Source organism: Monodelphis domestica, chromosome 4 (assembly GCF_027887165.1).
Source record: "Monodelphis domestica isolate mMonDom1 chromosome 4, mMonDom1.pri, whole genome shotgun sequence".
Lineage (NCBI taxonomy): Eukaryota > Metazoa > Chordata > Mammalia > Didelphimorphia > Didelphidae > Monodelphis > Monodelphis domestica.
The window spans coordinates 351,843,022-351,859,931 of NC_077230.1; the positions used below are offsets into that span (position 1 = coordinate 351,843,022).

The 16,910-nt window shown below is 32.7% G+C and overlaps 1 protein-coding gene across 1 annotated transcript; it reads left to right on the plus strand.

Annotated features, from left to right (window-relative positions):
* The first annotated feature begins 9,811 nt into the window (after positions 1-9,811).
* LOC100019474 (olfactory receptor 52R1-like) lies at positions 9,812-10,756 on the plus strand. Its single transcript, XM_007491129.1, has one exon. The coding sequence runs from the start codon at positions 9,812-9,814 to the stop codon at positions 10,754-10,756; it is 945 nt and encodes a 314-aa protein (XP_007491191.1).
* Positions 10,757-16,910: the final 6,154 nt, after the last annotated feature.

Consider the following 16,910-nt stretch of genomic DNA (forward strand, 5'->3'; position numbering starts at 1 on the left):
GAATATAGATGCAAAAATCTTACATAAAATATGAACTAAAAGACTATGATAAGGGCATAAAGATTATACATTTTGACCAAAAGGCTTTATAACAGGTTTGCCCGGACAGTTTAATATAAGAAAAAACTATTAGCATAAACAATTACATAAACAAAGATGTAGCTACAATCATATGATTATATCAACAGATGCAGAAAAAGCTTTTGACAAAACTCAACACTCAGTCCTAATAAGAACACTGAAAGCATAGGTTTAAATGGATTTTTCCTTAGAATACTAAGCTTATATTTAAAACCATCATCAAACATTATCTTTAATGAAAATAAGTTAGAATTCTTACTTATGAAATCAGGCGTGAAATAAGAATTCCCATTATCACCAATAAGAATGCCCATTATCACCAATATCATATAATATTGTATTAGAAATGCTAGCAATAGCAATTAGAAGTATAATAAATTAAAGGAATGAAGTAAGACAAAGAAGTAATAAAATTTTCTCTTTTCTTAGACAATATGGTGATATATATATTCCTAGAAATTCAAAAATAAAATTAGTTGTAGTAATCAACAATTTTAGGAAAGTAGCATAATAGAAAATAAGACCTCATAAAACATCAGCATTTCTATATATCACCAATAATGTCCTGCAGGAGGAGATAGTAAGAGACAATTCATTTAAATTAATGATAGATAAAATAAATTACCTTGGAGTTTATTTGCCAAAACAATCCCGGAAACTCCATGACCATAATTATAAAGCAGTTTTTATACATATAAAGTTAATTTAAATAATTGGAGAAATATTCATTTTTTGTAATTGGGTTGGCAAAATCCTACCTAAATTAATCTTCTTATTCAATGACATGCCAATTAAATTACCAAAACAATTTTTAATTAGAAAAAAATGACTACATTCATTTATAATAAAAGGACAAGAATATCAGAGGAATTAATTTTTAAAAGGTAAAAGAAGGAGGTCTAGCAGCATCATATTTTAAGCTGTATTTATAAACTAATATTATTTTTTAAATTGTACTGAATAAGAAATAGAAAACTGGGTAAGTGGAACATATGTACAGTTAAAAGGTCATAACCTTGAATTTGACACAAGTAAAAATTCAAATTTTTAATCTAAGAATTCACTATTTGGTGACAAAAATGTTGGGCAAACAGGCAAGACCAATATATTTTATCATGATAATATCAAAATAGATACATGATGTAGGCATAAAGGCAGATATAAGTAAATTTAAAAAATCAGGGAACATATTGCCTATCTGATTTATATATATGAGAAGAATTTATGTGAGTTGTAAAAATGGATAATTTTGAATAAATTACATCCAACAGGTTTAATACAACTAAAAGTAATGTAATTAAAATTAAAAGAGACACTGGAAGTTGGGCAAAACAATTATAGACAGTTTCTCAGATAGAGATCTCATATCTAAAAGATGCTATAAATCATAGTTAATTAAAGAAATGAAAAAAAAACAATTCTGAGATATCAAAACTTACCTATCAATTAACTAAAATGATAAAAAGGCAGAAAAATAACAAATGTTTGTGGGAATGTGGAAAAATAAGGACACCAAGGCATTGTTAGTGGAAGTGTGAAGTAATCAAATAATTTTAGAGAGCAATCTAGGATTATGCTAAAAGAATTATTAAACTGTTTATACTTTTTTACCCAGGAATACCATTATTAGGTTTCTTTCCTAAGGTGATTAGGGAAAAAGAGAAAGAACCTATACATTCTAAAATATTTATAGCAGCTTCTTTTGTGATGGCAAAGAATTAGAGATTGAAGGGATGATGATCAGTTGGGGAATGGCTAAACAAGTTGTGGTTTAGGATTGTGATGTAATACTACTACAGTGTAAGAAATGAATGACAGGTTGATTTTGGAAGAAAAAAAAAAACCATGGAAGACCTAAATGAAGTTATGAATAGTGAAATGAGCAGAAATAAAAGATTATAGACAGCAAAATAAATGATGTTTCATGAATGACTTGTGTATATTCACTTCTAGAGAAATAACTGATAAACAGAAATAAGAAAATATAATTATAAATCACATTAAATATATGCATATATTTTTTGTCAAATGATATCTTCTCTAATGTGGGAAGAGAGGACAAGAGGAAGTTAACTGGGTTTTTAATGTAATTAAACATACTAATTAGAAAAAAATTTGAGTGTGACAAAGTTTATTTTAAGCATCTCCCCAGGAAGGATTTGCAAAGACAGGAGAAATAAGAAGGAAGAAAGAAGAAGAAGAAGAAGAAGAAGAAGAAGAAGAAGAAGAAGAAGAAGAAGAAGAAGAAGAAGAAGAAGAAGAAGAAGAAGAAGAAGAAGAAGAAGAAGAAGAAGAAGAAGAAGAAGAAGAAGAAGAAGAAGGAGAAGAAGGAGAAGAAGGAGAAGAAGGAGAAGAAGGAGAAGAAGGAGAAGGAGGAGGAGGAGGAGGAGGAGGAGGAAGAGGAGGAGGAAAAGAGGAAAGAAGGAGGAAGGGAAAATTGGGGGGGTTTATAAATAGCAACTTTGATAGAGGTCTCATATACAAATATATAGAAAACTGTCAGATTTATAAGAATTTGAGCCATTCTCACATTGATAAATGACCAAAATATATGAACAGTTTTTGGATGAAGAAATCAAAGAGATATATATGAATATGTTCTAAATCATTATTGATTCAAGAAATGCATGTGGTTATGGTATAATACTACTGCACTATAAGAAAGTAAACAACTCTGAGATATAATGTATTTTCCTTAGAACACCATATTGGACATCCTGACCTAAGACACATTCAAGAAACAGAGAAAATGTAGAAGGCAGTTCTCTACTGACTTTCAGCTTAGGAAGCCCTATTAGTTTTCCTTTCTCCTATCCAGTCATTTTATACCTCAACTTCTCTCCCCAGAGACTCCCTCATTAAGGTCCACAGGGGAAAAGAAGCAAGTCTTTACTCCTGTGACAGTATAAAGTCCCCATTATTGGGAGCAACTTCTAACTCTTTTTTGTGCTCTCAGACTATGTGAAGACAGAACGTATTCTTGCTCATGCAGAAGTCTGGTAAGAGTCAGGCCCAATGAAGAAAGCAGAGGCAGCCCGAGCCCTGTCAGCAGGTTACAGAGTGATACCATAGAGATATTTGTGCAATATTATTGGGCTTGCTGCTAGGAAAAGAGTAAGGTTTTTAGGGGGAAAATCTAAGCAGAAGAATGTGTTATGGTTTAATTAGCAGCAATTCAGGCATGGCCTGTTGACCAACAAACATTTATTAAGCATTAATATCCCATATGTTGTATTTGTCTTTCAAAGGGTTTCCTTCAAAGTAAATGACCAGCCTTCCTTCCTCTTCATTTTCCCTTATTTCTCCTAGCTGAGTCAGGAGCATTGTAAAGTTCTCAAACCCATTTCCTTTCCAATAATCTTATGAGAAATGTAAACCTAGTCATGGATATTACCTAGATAAAATTGTCATGGTCAGTCATTTAAGCAGATATCAAACATTAACCATGTAGCAGACATTGTAAATGACCTGCTCAAATTATCCAGTTGTTAAATGGTGGAGTGAGGATTGAAAACCAGGGTTTATCTGCCTCTGAACCCAACAGTCTCTCTTCTACCACACTGTTTCTAAGAAGTTGTTTAAGAGAAATCCCAGTCTAGCTGATCTAGCAAGAGAGTCAGTGTTGATTTGAGACTGAGAATCAACAAAATGATGTCATTGACTCCTGAAATTCCAAGAATTAATGAAGCAGACAGTTCAGATTGAGCAGTATCTCCTTTGTCTTCAGGTACGAGGCTACCAGAAACATGCTGAACAATTCTATTCACCAGGTTGAATTTATTGGAACTCTGAGCTTGGGCAGATATAGCATAAGCTGTGCATCTGAAATCTCAACTTGTCAGTACCTCATAGTTTTTTTTTTTTTTGTCACTACCTAGAGGTATGGCCCTGGCAAATTATTTAACTTCTCTGTGCCTGAAATTCTACATTTGAAAAATGAGGAAGAGCTCAATGTGATTAAGTAATATTAAGCTCCTTACTAAGTGTACCATTCTGTGGTACAACAAGACATCAGTTCTTGGATTTTTATAGGGACGTTATTATGTATCACATTTAACCTGTCTTTAATAACCAAATCATTGTTACCATATTATGAACTTCTTGTATCCCTCTATTTTCCCCTAAAGTAATCAGCCAGAGATCTCTACCTTACTGAATTCTTGAGTCAAGTTTTTTAAATTATTTTTCTTCCTACTGTCTCACTGTCTGTCACTTGTCATTTCTGATTATTGCCATCATACTTATCTCTATTAGTACCCAATTTATTTATTGTCTTCTAATTTGCTGCTTCCCATCTACTATGCATTTGAAAGCCAAGTAACCAATTTATTAGATTCTTTGAAAAATAAAAATTGGTTTTGAGTGAAGTCCTGAAGTGATTACCTTTCAGGAAAACTCAGAAGTCTTGTATAGGAAATTTGTAACTTTTGTTTACCTCTAAGATATATTTGTTTCTTTCTTGCTTTCTAACTATGTTCTGCTTAGTTGTGGTTTTAGGATATGACTTCTGAATAAGAGAAATGTTTTTTTAATAATACAATCATAGACTGAGAATAATGGAAGAAAATGTATGAGTGATTTTGTTAAACTCTTCATTCAATATAGAAATTTCCTTATTACACTTGTGAGCATTGATCATTCAACTTCTGATGCTCTTGAGCCCAATATATATTTTTAAAGTCTTATCTTTCATCTTAGAATCAATACTATGAATTGATTCCAAGGCAAAAGAGCATTAAGGGGTTGACAATGGGGGTTAAGCAATTTGACCAGGGTCACTTAGGTAAGAAGTGTCTGAAGACTGATTTGAACTCAGGACTTCCTGCCTTTAGACATGGCTCTAAATCTGTTGACCCACCTACTTTCCCCCTAACCCAATAGCTTTTGAAGAAATCTGTTCCTTTGTTGGACATAGATCATTTGTGGGTTCTTTCTTACCCTCAGGCCACCCTTACCCCAAATTACTATGGTTTATTTATCCATCCTTTGCCTGTATTTCTTCTCCCTAGAAGTAAATTGCAGAAATCAGAAATATTGTCTTTTTTCCTTATAGTAAACATTCAGAAATTTGAAGATAAATTTCATATCCACTTTTCAATCCTCTCTTTTCAAAACCATATATATATATATATAGATTAAATAATTGTTTTCTTCATAACATGATTTCTAAACCCCATGTCTTCCTGGTTAATCTACTTTCTTGATGCTCTCAAGTTTGATAATTTTTCTCTTAAAATATGGTGCCCCAACTAGATAAGATACTGAATAAGTTAAGAAAGAAAAAGTAATGTTAAAATATGGATATAGAGTCTAGACTTTAGAGTCCAAATCTTTTCTCTGATGAGTACTGATACCGTAGACAAGTCAACTAACCTCTCTGAGTTTCAGTTTTTCATCTCCAAACTGAGAAAAATATGTGTGTATTAACTCAGTTAATATAAGAATGGAGCTAGATTGTAAACACACATCCCTCCATATATAATATATATGATATATATAGATAGATAGATAGATAGATAGAGAGAGAGAGAGAGCTATACACATAAAATGCTTTATAAATCTTGAAGCATTAAATGAATATCAGCTATTATTAATACCTTTTCCTATGACTTTTCAAGACTGGAGCTTTTTAAAAATTATCTATTCTTTGGACTTTAGTTTTCCTGATATTTTTTGGCACTATCAATTACTTCCTGGCCCAATACAATGTTAAGACATTTAAATATCTCTTTTATTCTTAGAGCATTCATTAAGTCATTTGGTGTCCACCTCAGAAGGAGAAAATAAACAGCCCCTCATGGGCTATAGTCCTAGTTTAATCACTAATTCCCACTATAGACCCCAGAAATCTATCCCCCTTTTTGCAGCTCTGTTTTCTTAATTGTACAGCGAAGACAATGACTAACTAGGGGTTCTTAAAGATAATTTTTCAATCTAAAGTGTTACATGTTACAATGGGTATTATTGAATATACAAGGTACTAACTATTCATACTTCAGAATGAATTTGTTTCTCATTCTTTCTCCCCTGAATGATGATGACTGATGAGAGAGGTTGAATAGTAGGGAAAAATCCTGAAAGTTCAATCTCTAGAGTATTACTTAAGGTGAGCCATGCTCAAGCTATGTTCCACAGTTAGAGTTGAGCAGTATGATTTGAGCACCTTGGCATTGAAGATCCTAGTAAAAGAAAGAAAGAGGTCTAATACTCCTGCAATCAAATGAAATAAAATACATGAAGTACTTTCTTTTTTTTTAATTATGTAATTAATTAATTTTGAAAATTTTCTCATGCTTACAAGATTCATGTTCTTTCCCTCCCCTCCCCCCACCCCTCCTATATCTACATGCAATTCCATACATTCTATATGTGTCATTGATCAAGAACTATTTTCATATTATTGATATTTGCACTAGGGTGATTATTTAGAGTCTACATCCCCAATCATGTCCCCATCGACCCATGTGATCAAGCAGTTGTTTTTCTTCTGTGTTTCTATTCCCATGGTTCTTTCTCTGGATGTGGACAACATTCTTTCTCATAGTCTCTCAGAATTGTCCTGGATCATTGCATTGCTGCTAGTAGAGAAGTCCATTACATTAGATTGTGCCATAGCGTATTAGTCTCTATACAATGTTCTCTTGATTCTTCCCCTCTCACTCTGCATCAATTCCTGGAGGTCGTTCCATTTCACATGGAATTCTTCCAGTTTATTATTCTTTTGAGCACAATAGTATTTCATCATGAATGTATACCACAATTTGTTTAGCCATTCCATAAAGTGCTTTCTAAACCTTTAAGCATTATATAAATGTTAGCCCTTTCTCTACCTCCTACTATGATGCTACTCTTGCTCATGCAACTAGTACTAGTTATATTACTACTATTATATTAACACTAAAAATAAATGCTAAATTGACAGTGCTTTCATTTCTTATCTCAATAAGAGATAGCTGAAGAGAGAAGTCCTGGGGGTGGGGATGGGTGAGGCCAAATGAAGTTTAACTTACCCTAACAGGAGTCAAGAATGAGTGTTGGGGTGAGATCATAGGAAAATAACTAAGTTATTAGAAATTATTGTTGGGAAGTACAGAAGGGTGAAAAAAAGCAGATATAGGACATCTTGTTGGGGTTGAGTGCAACCACTGATCATCAGAAATACGTGTCATTGACTGGCTGAAAGATCGTGATTAAGAATCCCGAGGAGCTATCTGCAAAGAAACTCTTTTTGAGGAGGTAAACATGTCAAATTTGACTTTCATGGATTGACCATGAGAATGATTCTTTTGCAGAGTTTTGTCCAGAGGCTAGGGGGTGTCAAAACTTAATTAGAGTAGCCCCTTTGTTGCTTAGATATGAAAACTTTCAGGAAGTCACCTGAATTTTACTGAAAACATACTAAATCTCATTTTCCTCATGCATGGAATGGTAATAATAATCATTCTTTTGCTTTACTGCCTGCCTCACACATGTTCTTTTAAATATTCAATGAGAGAATCAAAAGAACTAAGTGTTGGTACATACTTTTTCTGTAAAAATAACATTGTGCTACCTGAAAGGTATTTCACAGATGAGATACTTGATTAAGAATGGACTGTATATTATGGCCTCTGCAGTCCCCTTTTCAATTTTGATCCACCAATTAATTGGGTAAGAGGTCATTAGATATGATTTTATTATAATGAATGACAAGTGAGGAACATCCCTTTAAAATTTCTTAGGGGTATGTGATGTATGATTTCTATTCTTAAATTGTAGTATGGTTTATGAAATAATGAGTTGTGGAGTCCTGAAATCTTTCTCCAAGTTTCACTTAATGAACTACATAGGTAAGTATGTAATATACTACATAAGCAAGTCCCTTAGATTCCTAGTACTTCAGGCACCATTCTATGATTCTAAGTTTGTTAGTTAATATGTTTTTTGACCACAGGGATGATGGACTTGAGAATGTATTCATTTAATTTAAAAATGGTAGCTAGTGGGAAGGATTGATGGCAATCTGGAAAAAAGAAGTGTTGAGTCTTTTTCAAGGTGTTATAGTTAGAAAAATTGGAGTTTCAGTCAGAAGTTTGGATAACAATCTTGGCTATTTCATTTCTTAGCAATGTCATCTTTGATAAGCCACCTTAACATTCTGGTCCTCAATTTCTTCATATGAAAAGTGAGGAGGATGGACTTGATGTTATCTAAAGTCTTTTCTAACTTATGATAATAGAATGACTTTGTATTATGTCCAATGACTTTGATGTCAGAAACTAATCCTTAAAGCACAAGAAAGTTTAAGAGTCAAGTGTCTGATTTTTATTTTATCTTTAAATATCCTCTGTAGTATAATTGTATAGGGATTCATAAAATAGTTTTCCATAAGGAAAAAACTAGTTAAAAGTATCAAGAAAAGGAAATTTAATGTTGATATCAAGGGAAAAAACACTTCCTTGCAATTATTCTATGCAAAAAAATGGAATATATTTCTTGAGAGTTTGTTAATTTAGAGGGAGACATTTAGAAAGAGGATAGATAAACAATTATTGGGTATATTGAAGGGGGAATTACTTTTCAGGTATATGTTGAACAAAATGGTTCTTAGTTTCTCTTCCAATTCTAAAATCCTGTGATTCTGTGATGACTCTTGGGGACAAAGATATGCTTGAAGAGGAAAAAACTGTTTCTAGAAGGGAAAGAGCTCCTGGTCAGATTTCACAAGAGGAACATGAATTTATGGCAAAGAATTCATGAAAACGTTAAAAAAGAAATCTGGAAGTGAAAAAGACACACAATTCATATCCATGGGATAACTTTTATTCTCTACTCATTTGATTTTCCTTTTCAATTCTACTTTATTCGCACCAAAATATATTAGAGCAATATGTGTATTTTCCCTGTGTTTTTTACAAAGGTAGAAGAATCAAACACAACTTTGAAAAAAAAAGAAAAAGAAAACCTTTGACAAAGTCTTAGGAAAGGGGGCAATTTTGAAAAAGGTGACATTTAATTTCATAAAGAAACTTCTGAAAAGTAAAAAAAGCAGCACATACAGACCTGGAGTTTTGAAGACATATTCCTGAGTTCAAATATGACCAGAAATAATTCCTAGCTATATGATCCTGGTCAAGTCATTTAATTCCATTTGGGTTAGTTTTCTCATTTGTAAAAGGAACTAGAGAAAGAAATGGCGAACCATTTCAATCTTTTTTTTCCAAGAAATTCTAAAATAGGGTCATGAAGAATTGAACATGACTGAAAAATGATTGAATAGCAATAAGATAGCAAACGATTCATAGTATAAGATCCACTGAGTTAATTAGTCAATTATCTAAACCCTTAATAAAAATTACCAAAAAGTGAGATTTAAAAGAAAATGGGCTAATTTTACAATGACATTTGATGATATTATTTTATAAGTTTTTGGTTGTATCTGCAAAGTGATGGGCATGACTTAGTTATAATTACATGATCCAACAAAAAGGCACAATTTTCCTCTTTTGTACTCTTTATTTTCAAATGTTTTAATAAATGAAACCTTTATTAAAAGAGGTGAATTTACTCTTCAGAGGCATCAATTTCTTCATTACCCTATTTTATTTGCATGCTTTCAATCTGTTCATAATTTCATACAACTTTTCTCAATTTCTCAACATATCAATATTTATAGTTTAGTTTACTTGATTAGAATTTTTTTTCCTAACAGGTAAAGACAGAAAGCATGGCATGCAGAAAGGATCTCATCATGCTTACATCTGGGAACAACTCTCTCCACCCTCCTTTTTTCATCCTTCTTGGAATCCCAGGATTGGAAAAAGCCCAGTTCTGGATTGCCTTCCCATTTTGTGCCATGTATGCTGTGGCCATGGTGGGAAATATCATAATACTTCATGTGATACGTACTGACCACACCCTCCATGAGCCCATGTACCTCTTCCTGGCAATGCTAGCTTTCAATGACTTAGTTCTGTCCTCTTCCACCCTTCCCAAGATGCTGGGAATCTTCTGGTTTGGTTCTTGTAAGATTGAGTATCATGCCTGCCTCACTCAGGTTTTCTTCATTCATACTTTCTCTTCTGTGGAGTCAGGGATTCTCATGGCAATGGCTCTGGATCGTTATGTAGCCATCTGTTTCCCACTCCGCCATTCAACTATCCTATCTCCCTTAGTGGTGGCCAAATTAGGTATGGCCGTGATGATAAGAGGTGTGTTGTGGGTAAGCCCATTCTGTTTTATGGTCACTTGGAAGCCCTTTTGCCATAATAGAATCATTCCTCAGTCATACTGTGAGCATATGGCTGTACTGAAACTTGTATGTGCAGACACCAGAGCAAATCGTGGATATGGTCTTTTTGTGGCCTTCTCTGTGGTTGGTTTTGATATCATAATCATTGCTATATCCTATATCATGATCTTACAGGCTGTATTACGTCTGCCCTCTGGGGATGCCCGACTGAAGGCATTTGGTACATGTGCCTCACATATCTGTGTTATTCTGGCCTTGTATATACCTGCTCTTTTCACCTTTCTGTCCCATCGTTTTGGCCATCATGTACCTCAAGCAGTCCATGTAATGTTGGCTAACATCTACCTCCTGGTTCCCCCAATGCTGAACCCCATCATCTATGGAGTAAAAACCAAACAGATTCGGGATAGAGTAGTAAATATTTTTTGCCAGAAGGTACCTTGACACAGACCAATCTACTTCCTTACTTTTTACCTGACTGAGATGAGGTCATGAAGGCAACCTTGGTGGAAACCCTCTTTTACCCAGAATGGCTCTTAGAGTCATCATTCTCATCACTGAACTTGAGGTGAGGGAACATCTTTGGCATAGGCTGAGGAAATAATCAGTGCTCCAAGTGCCAATCTCAAAGAGTAAAAAACAAGGGTGATTATTCTGAGACTAAGAAATTTTGAAAACGTTTTAAAATTATTATAAAAATACCTACATTTATGTGAATCTTTTATTATAATAAACATACTGTAGATGACGGCTATACATTTAAAGTATTGTTAAGAGAAATTTCTGTTTAGATGAAGTTATACCTAATTATTTTTCAGACAAATGCATAAGAGATAATAACATGAGAGCACTTTTGCACTCTAATCAAAGGAGAATGAATATTTAAGAAGTCTTCTGCATATGGACTGAAACAGAGAGATTTTCATTATTTTAATATAATAATGAATGGAACTATGACACAAATGATATAGTACTGGACTTGATTTAAAAAGAATTCTATTTGAATTATCTTTTGCCTGTTAGCTATATCATCCTGGGAAAGTCACTGAACCTTAGATTATCTCAATCAACACTTTAATATTTATTTACTTAAGTCTCAGAAAGGTTGTGATACATAATGGAACTTCTACACCTTAAGCAATTTCAGATCTCCACACTGATATGACTGCAGATATGATGCTATGTGGTAATCATTTTGCTCTCTTTTTTTCCCTCATGCTTGAATGGAAGAATACCTTCGCATTTGAGGGCAAGGGGATTTTTTTCAGTAATCTGTTGTGAAAGAAGATAGAAAAATATTGGAAATAGGATAAAAATGTCATTAAATTGAATCTTTCTCCTAGTGGTATAAGTACTACATCTAAACCCCAAAGATTTAAAAAATAGAAAATATCCACATATACAAAAATAAAAGAGCAACTAATAATATTTTTATATAATAGATTTTGTACATATCAATTTTGTACATGTGGATGCTCAATATAAATTTTCTCATGTTGGAAATAAAAGAATTTTTATCACTTCTTATAGCAATTCTTTTTGTTATGTAAAATAATTATCTACTAAGGGAGGGAGTACTGAAGAAAGTATGGCATATGAGTGTGCTTAAATGCTTTTGTACTGTAAGACATTTTGAAGGAGAAGGTTCCTAAGTAATGATATTTTAATTGATGCAGAGTGAGTTCTACAGAACCAAGAGAAAAATTCCATGATTTTATTAATTCTCTCTCTCTCTGACCCTATCATCCATCTATGAACATGTATTTACATATATACATATATACTATACATATTATAGACATATATTATATACACATTTATATATGTATGCATCTTAATGAGTTTCTTTCATTATCTATACATATTTGTTATATTTATTTTAAATTATTTTTTCAGTGGGAAAAAAGTTAGGAGCAAGGGAAGGTGATTTTTCATTAACCAAAAAACATTTTTAAATCAATAAAATAACTAGTAAATGTAAGGTCATTGCAAATACGGTTTGCTTAAATTGTTTTTCACTTATAAATCCAGTTACCAGAATGCCTGGCACATTAAAAGTCATTTAATAAATGCTTATTGATTGAATTTAAATAAAAGAATCCTTCTTTCCTTTCCACCCCACAACACTTACCCATCAGTAGAGGCTATGAGACATTTCAGGGCATTACTTGATCCTTATCAACCAAAAGGTTGTCAATAAAGTAAATATTATGAATGATCTAGTCCTGACTTACCAACTGTATCAGTTTGGGAAAATCATATTACTTTTCTAGGTTTTTCCATTTCATAACATGACAATTTTTAACTAAGAAATTTATAAGCTGTCTTCTATTTCTGAATCTGTGAAGCTTCAAGGAACAAGGTAAGATTCAGAGATTCTAAGAACTGGAGGTGTCCAAAACAGCCATTGTTATATAGAATGATCTGCTTCAGAAAATAGTACCTCTCACTTCTTCCCTGTCACAGGTCTTCAGGCAGAGGCTACATGACTGATTGATGCATATGGATGGTATTCTTCTTCTGGTTCCTGAATTCCTTTTCAAATGAGAGAACCTATGATATCCTAAAGTGATTCAATGAGCTCCCTCACTCTAAATGGGATATCAAAAATATAATGCCATAAATATTGATAAAGTACTTACTCTATCCTTTTCCATGCACGGTGTAGTTGCTACAAATGGAAACACAATTTAGATGAATAACTGAACTGGACTCATAGAAATAAATTTGTAAAGGGATAGGATAGTAGGCCAAATGTCTCTTTGTCTCTTACAGATTAAATGATCAGATCATTATGCAACCCCCCCCCCATTTCTAGGGAATAGAAATGGAGATCATTACTAACCAGGGAGTTAGAATATCTGTTTTGAAGTTGAGAAGCATTTGAGATTGTTCTCAACTAATAATGTGAGTCTCTTCAGTATAATGAATTCCTTCGGCTCAAATAGTCCTAGATGAGTGGCAAACAAGGGTTTCTGAAGTATCGTTGGATGTTTTCAGATTAGGCTCATAACAAATATTGTGTCAAAAAATATACATAGAGGTTGTTTAGTAATTATTTTACTTCCTGCTCTGATTTTCCAGAGAAATTCAGTTCCATTGCTCATTGTAGTATGGCTGCAAAGTATGCCATGGGTGAATACTTCCTTCATTTTCTATGTGAGCAAGGGATGTTTCCACAGATATTGCAATATTGAGACACCTTGACTAGCATATAGTAGGTCGGGGAGTATAGAATCAGTCAGAAATGAACTATTTTCTATGTAAAAATAGCAGATATTTGAGAGGAGATTTGTTTTGTATTATATTGCTTATGTCATTCTGAACATTAATGTATCTGTTTTACTGGTTCATGGTGATCTTCAGAATATGGAGGCAGGAGTAAACTGGAAGCTAGATCACTAATCCCCATTTCTTATACTCCTTGCAGTTTCTGATTGATTTCCATTTTATGTTTCCCTTTTAGCTATGAAACTAATCCCTGAGGTATTTACAACCTTGTTTTCTTATAGAATCCCTAAATTGGAAAGGACCTCAGAGCCTGAAGTAGGGTGTAGTCGAGAGAATATTTGATTGGTTGTCTAAGAATGAAGGTTCAAATTCCAGCCTTGTCACTATATTTATCATTTTATAAAATCCTTAAGCCCACTCTTAGATTGAGCTTTCTGATCTTTGAAGTAAAGTTGCATTCGATGACCTTTAGAATCCCTTCTGGCTCAAAGTCTATGATCTTAGAACAATTTCTGAATTAAAGTTTCTCCTTCTATGTACCTGTCATTGAATCTTTGCTTTGAAACTTCTTAAGTGGGAGTGCTCACCACCTTCCTGCACAGCTCATTCTAATTTCCTAAAGCTATGATTTCTTAGTTTTAGAAGTTATACTTCATTATTTCCTAAAATTGGACCAGACAAATAGAGTAATATTATTTTTATTAATTAGAGTTCCCATTTTGCCATTATTGTCTTCCCCAATTTTATCTTAAATATGAAATGTGATTTTTCCTCCTTATGCTCATTAATTTTATTCTGTTTCTCCTTCACATAGAACACATCCCATTCTATTTTCATTCTAAATATTCCTTTGCATCTTTTTCTCTATGGGTAAACTGTAGTTAAGACTCTTTCAGGATGGTGACTCCCATAAACATAAGTCCCAATCTTCAGAATTGCTTACTGTTATAAGTACTTAAAAAGAAATAGCCAAGAAGTAACTATCAAATTGTATCTATTTGTCTTTAAACTCTTCTCTTGTCATCTTACATACTACTCTTTCAAATTCTGTAATAATATTATCTGAAGGAGGCTGTTTGAAGAGAAATAGAGGGATTAGTGTCAATTAATGAACATCTATCATATGTTATCATCAAAATCTTGCAAGAAGAGAGAGTAAGAAACATCCCATTCAAAACAACCATAGACATAATAAAATACTTAGGAGCATACCTGCCAAAACAAGCTCAGGAACTCCATAAACAATTATAAAACACTTTCAATACAAGTAATATCAAATTTAAATAACTGGAAAATATTAATAGTAAGCAAGAATTGATTGTGGATTGGTAGATCCACTTCTAAATGAAATATCAGACCTAACTAATATAACATCTTTATTCTCTAGCATCTCAATTAAATTACCAAAAAAAAAATTTGAACTAGAAACAATGATGACAATATTCATTTGGAAAAGCAAAAAGTCAATAATATCAAATTAATTAATGAAAAAAATCTAAAGAATGGAAATCTAATCTAGCAGTAACCGATTATAAACCATATAGCAAAGCAGTAATTATCAAAACTTTCTGGTATTGACTAAGAAAAAGGAAGGTTTATCAGTGGAACAGACCAGACATACACCATATACTAGTACAAGAGTATATTAAATTTATGTTTCACAAAAGGGACGATCAGATTTTGGGAATAAGAATTTATTGTTTGGTCAAGATTATTGGGAAAGCTAGAAGACAGTCTGGTAGAAACTAGGTACAAACCAATATCTATCAACATTTACTAAGATAAAAAATGAATGAATGAATGAATGAATGGCCTATTCATAAAGGAAATAGCATAAGCAAATTATAATGACTTAGAACTTATTACCTATCAGATTTATGAATAGGAGAATTTATGAATAATAAAAAAGATAGAGAGCATTGTTAGAGATAAAATGAATAAAGTTGATTGTCACGAATTAAAATTTTTGTACAATGGTGCACAAAGTGAAAAAAAAGTTTTGAATTATGACTATGATGGAATATTGCTGCATGGTAAGAAAGGGCAAACAAGCTATTAAAGAAATCTTGGAAACATGAAATAATGAAGAGTGAAACCAGCAGAACCAAGAGATCATTTTATATATAGCAATATAAATATTCTTTGTAAATATCCAGCTCCAGAGAAAGAACAGATAAATAGAAATAAGACATTGTTATGTGTATATCTATATATCTATATCTATATATATATATGTCTTTTTGTCAAATGATGCCTTCTTTAATGGGGGAAGCAACAGATGGAGGGAGTTAACTGAATCTATTAATATTTAAATATTAAAAATAAACTGAGTAGTTAATTTTTAAAATCATGGAATGTAATCTAATTGCAAGAATAGTTTCATTTTCTTCCTACTGCCTAGCACATAATAGGCACTTCATAAATGCTTGTTGATTGGTTGATCAATTATGTCTCAAGGTGCACTGCATTGTTGAGTTGGAAATAACTCAAGAGGTCACCTAGTCCAATGTTTTATACATGAATAAACTGTAACTTAGAGTGCTAGGTCAGAGTTAATGGGTAAAGGCAAGGATAGGTTTTTTTGGCCAACTAAAAATGTGTAGGAACTGTTCAATGACCCAATGATTCAGTACTTAGTACAATGTTTGACAGATAATAAGTAATTAAATTTCACTTTAAAATGTATTTGTTTCTTACATTAAAATTCCCAGGTATTTCTTTTCATCCCTCATGTTCTCATATTATAAAAAATATAACGTGTGTATGTGTGTGTTTTCTTTAGATGTTTCTATTTATCAGTTCTTTTTCTGGAAGTGGACATGCACATTTTATTTTCAATCAACATTTCAGTTGCTCTATGCAATATTTTATTGGTTCTGCTAGTTTCAGTCTTTATAATTTCATTTGAGTCTTTCCATGATTTTCCAATTGATGTCTTTCCTTCTAATTTTGGTTGCATTGGTTTTGTTTGTACAACCCATTTTTAATTTAATGTAATCAAAATCATTCATTTTATATTTTTAATGTTCTCTATCTCTTTCATGGTATTAAACACTTTTGATATTTTAGATGAAACTCCATATTCATCTTTGAATGAGTTGTGCATCTCAATAAACTGGCAATGCCAGAAGAACCTGGGAATTATCACATCACATTTACTAGTTTTCCCTACACCTTTTGTGAAAGAGAGAAATATTGAAGAAAATACAAAAACTGGATTTGCAGTGTTATCTCATGAAAAAGGAGATAGAACTCTGGCTGCCAATGAGGGATGGGAATGGAACCTCCAGTTAAGAAAAGGAGAGGAGCATTTGAGGACTCAGCTTTTTCTGTTTTGAACTAAAGAGGAAAGGAGCAATTTTCACTA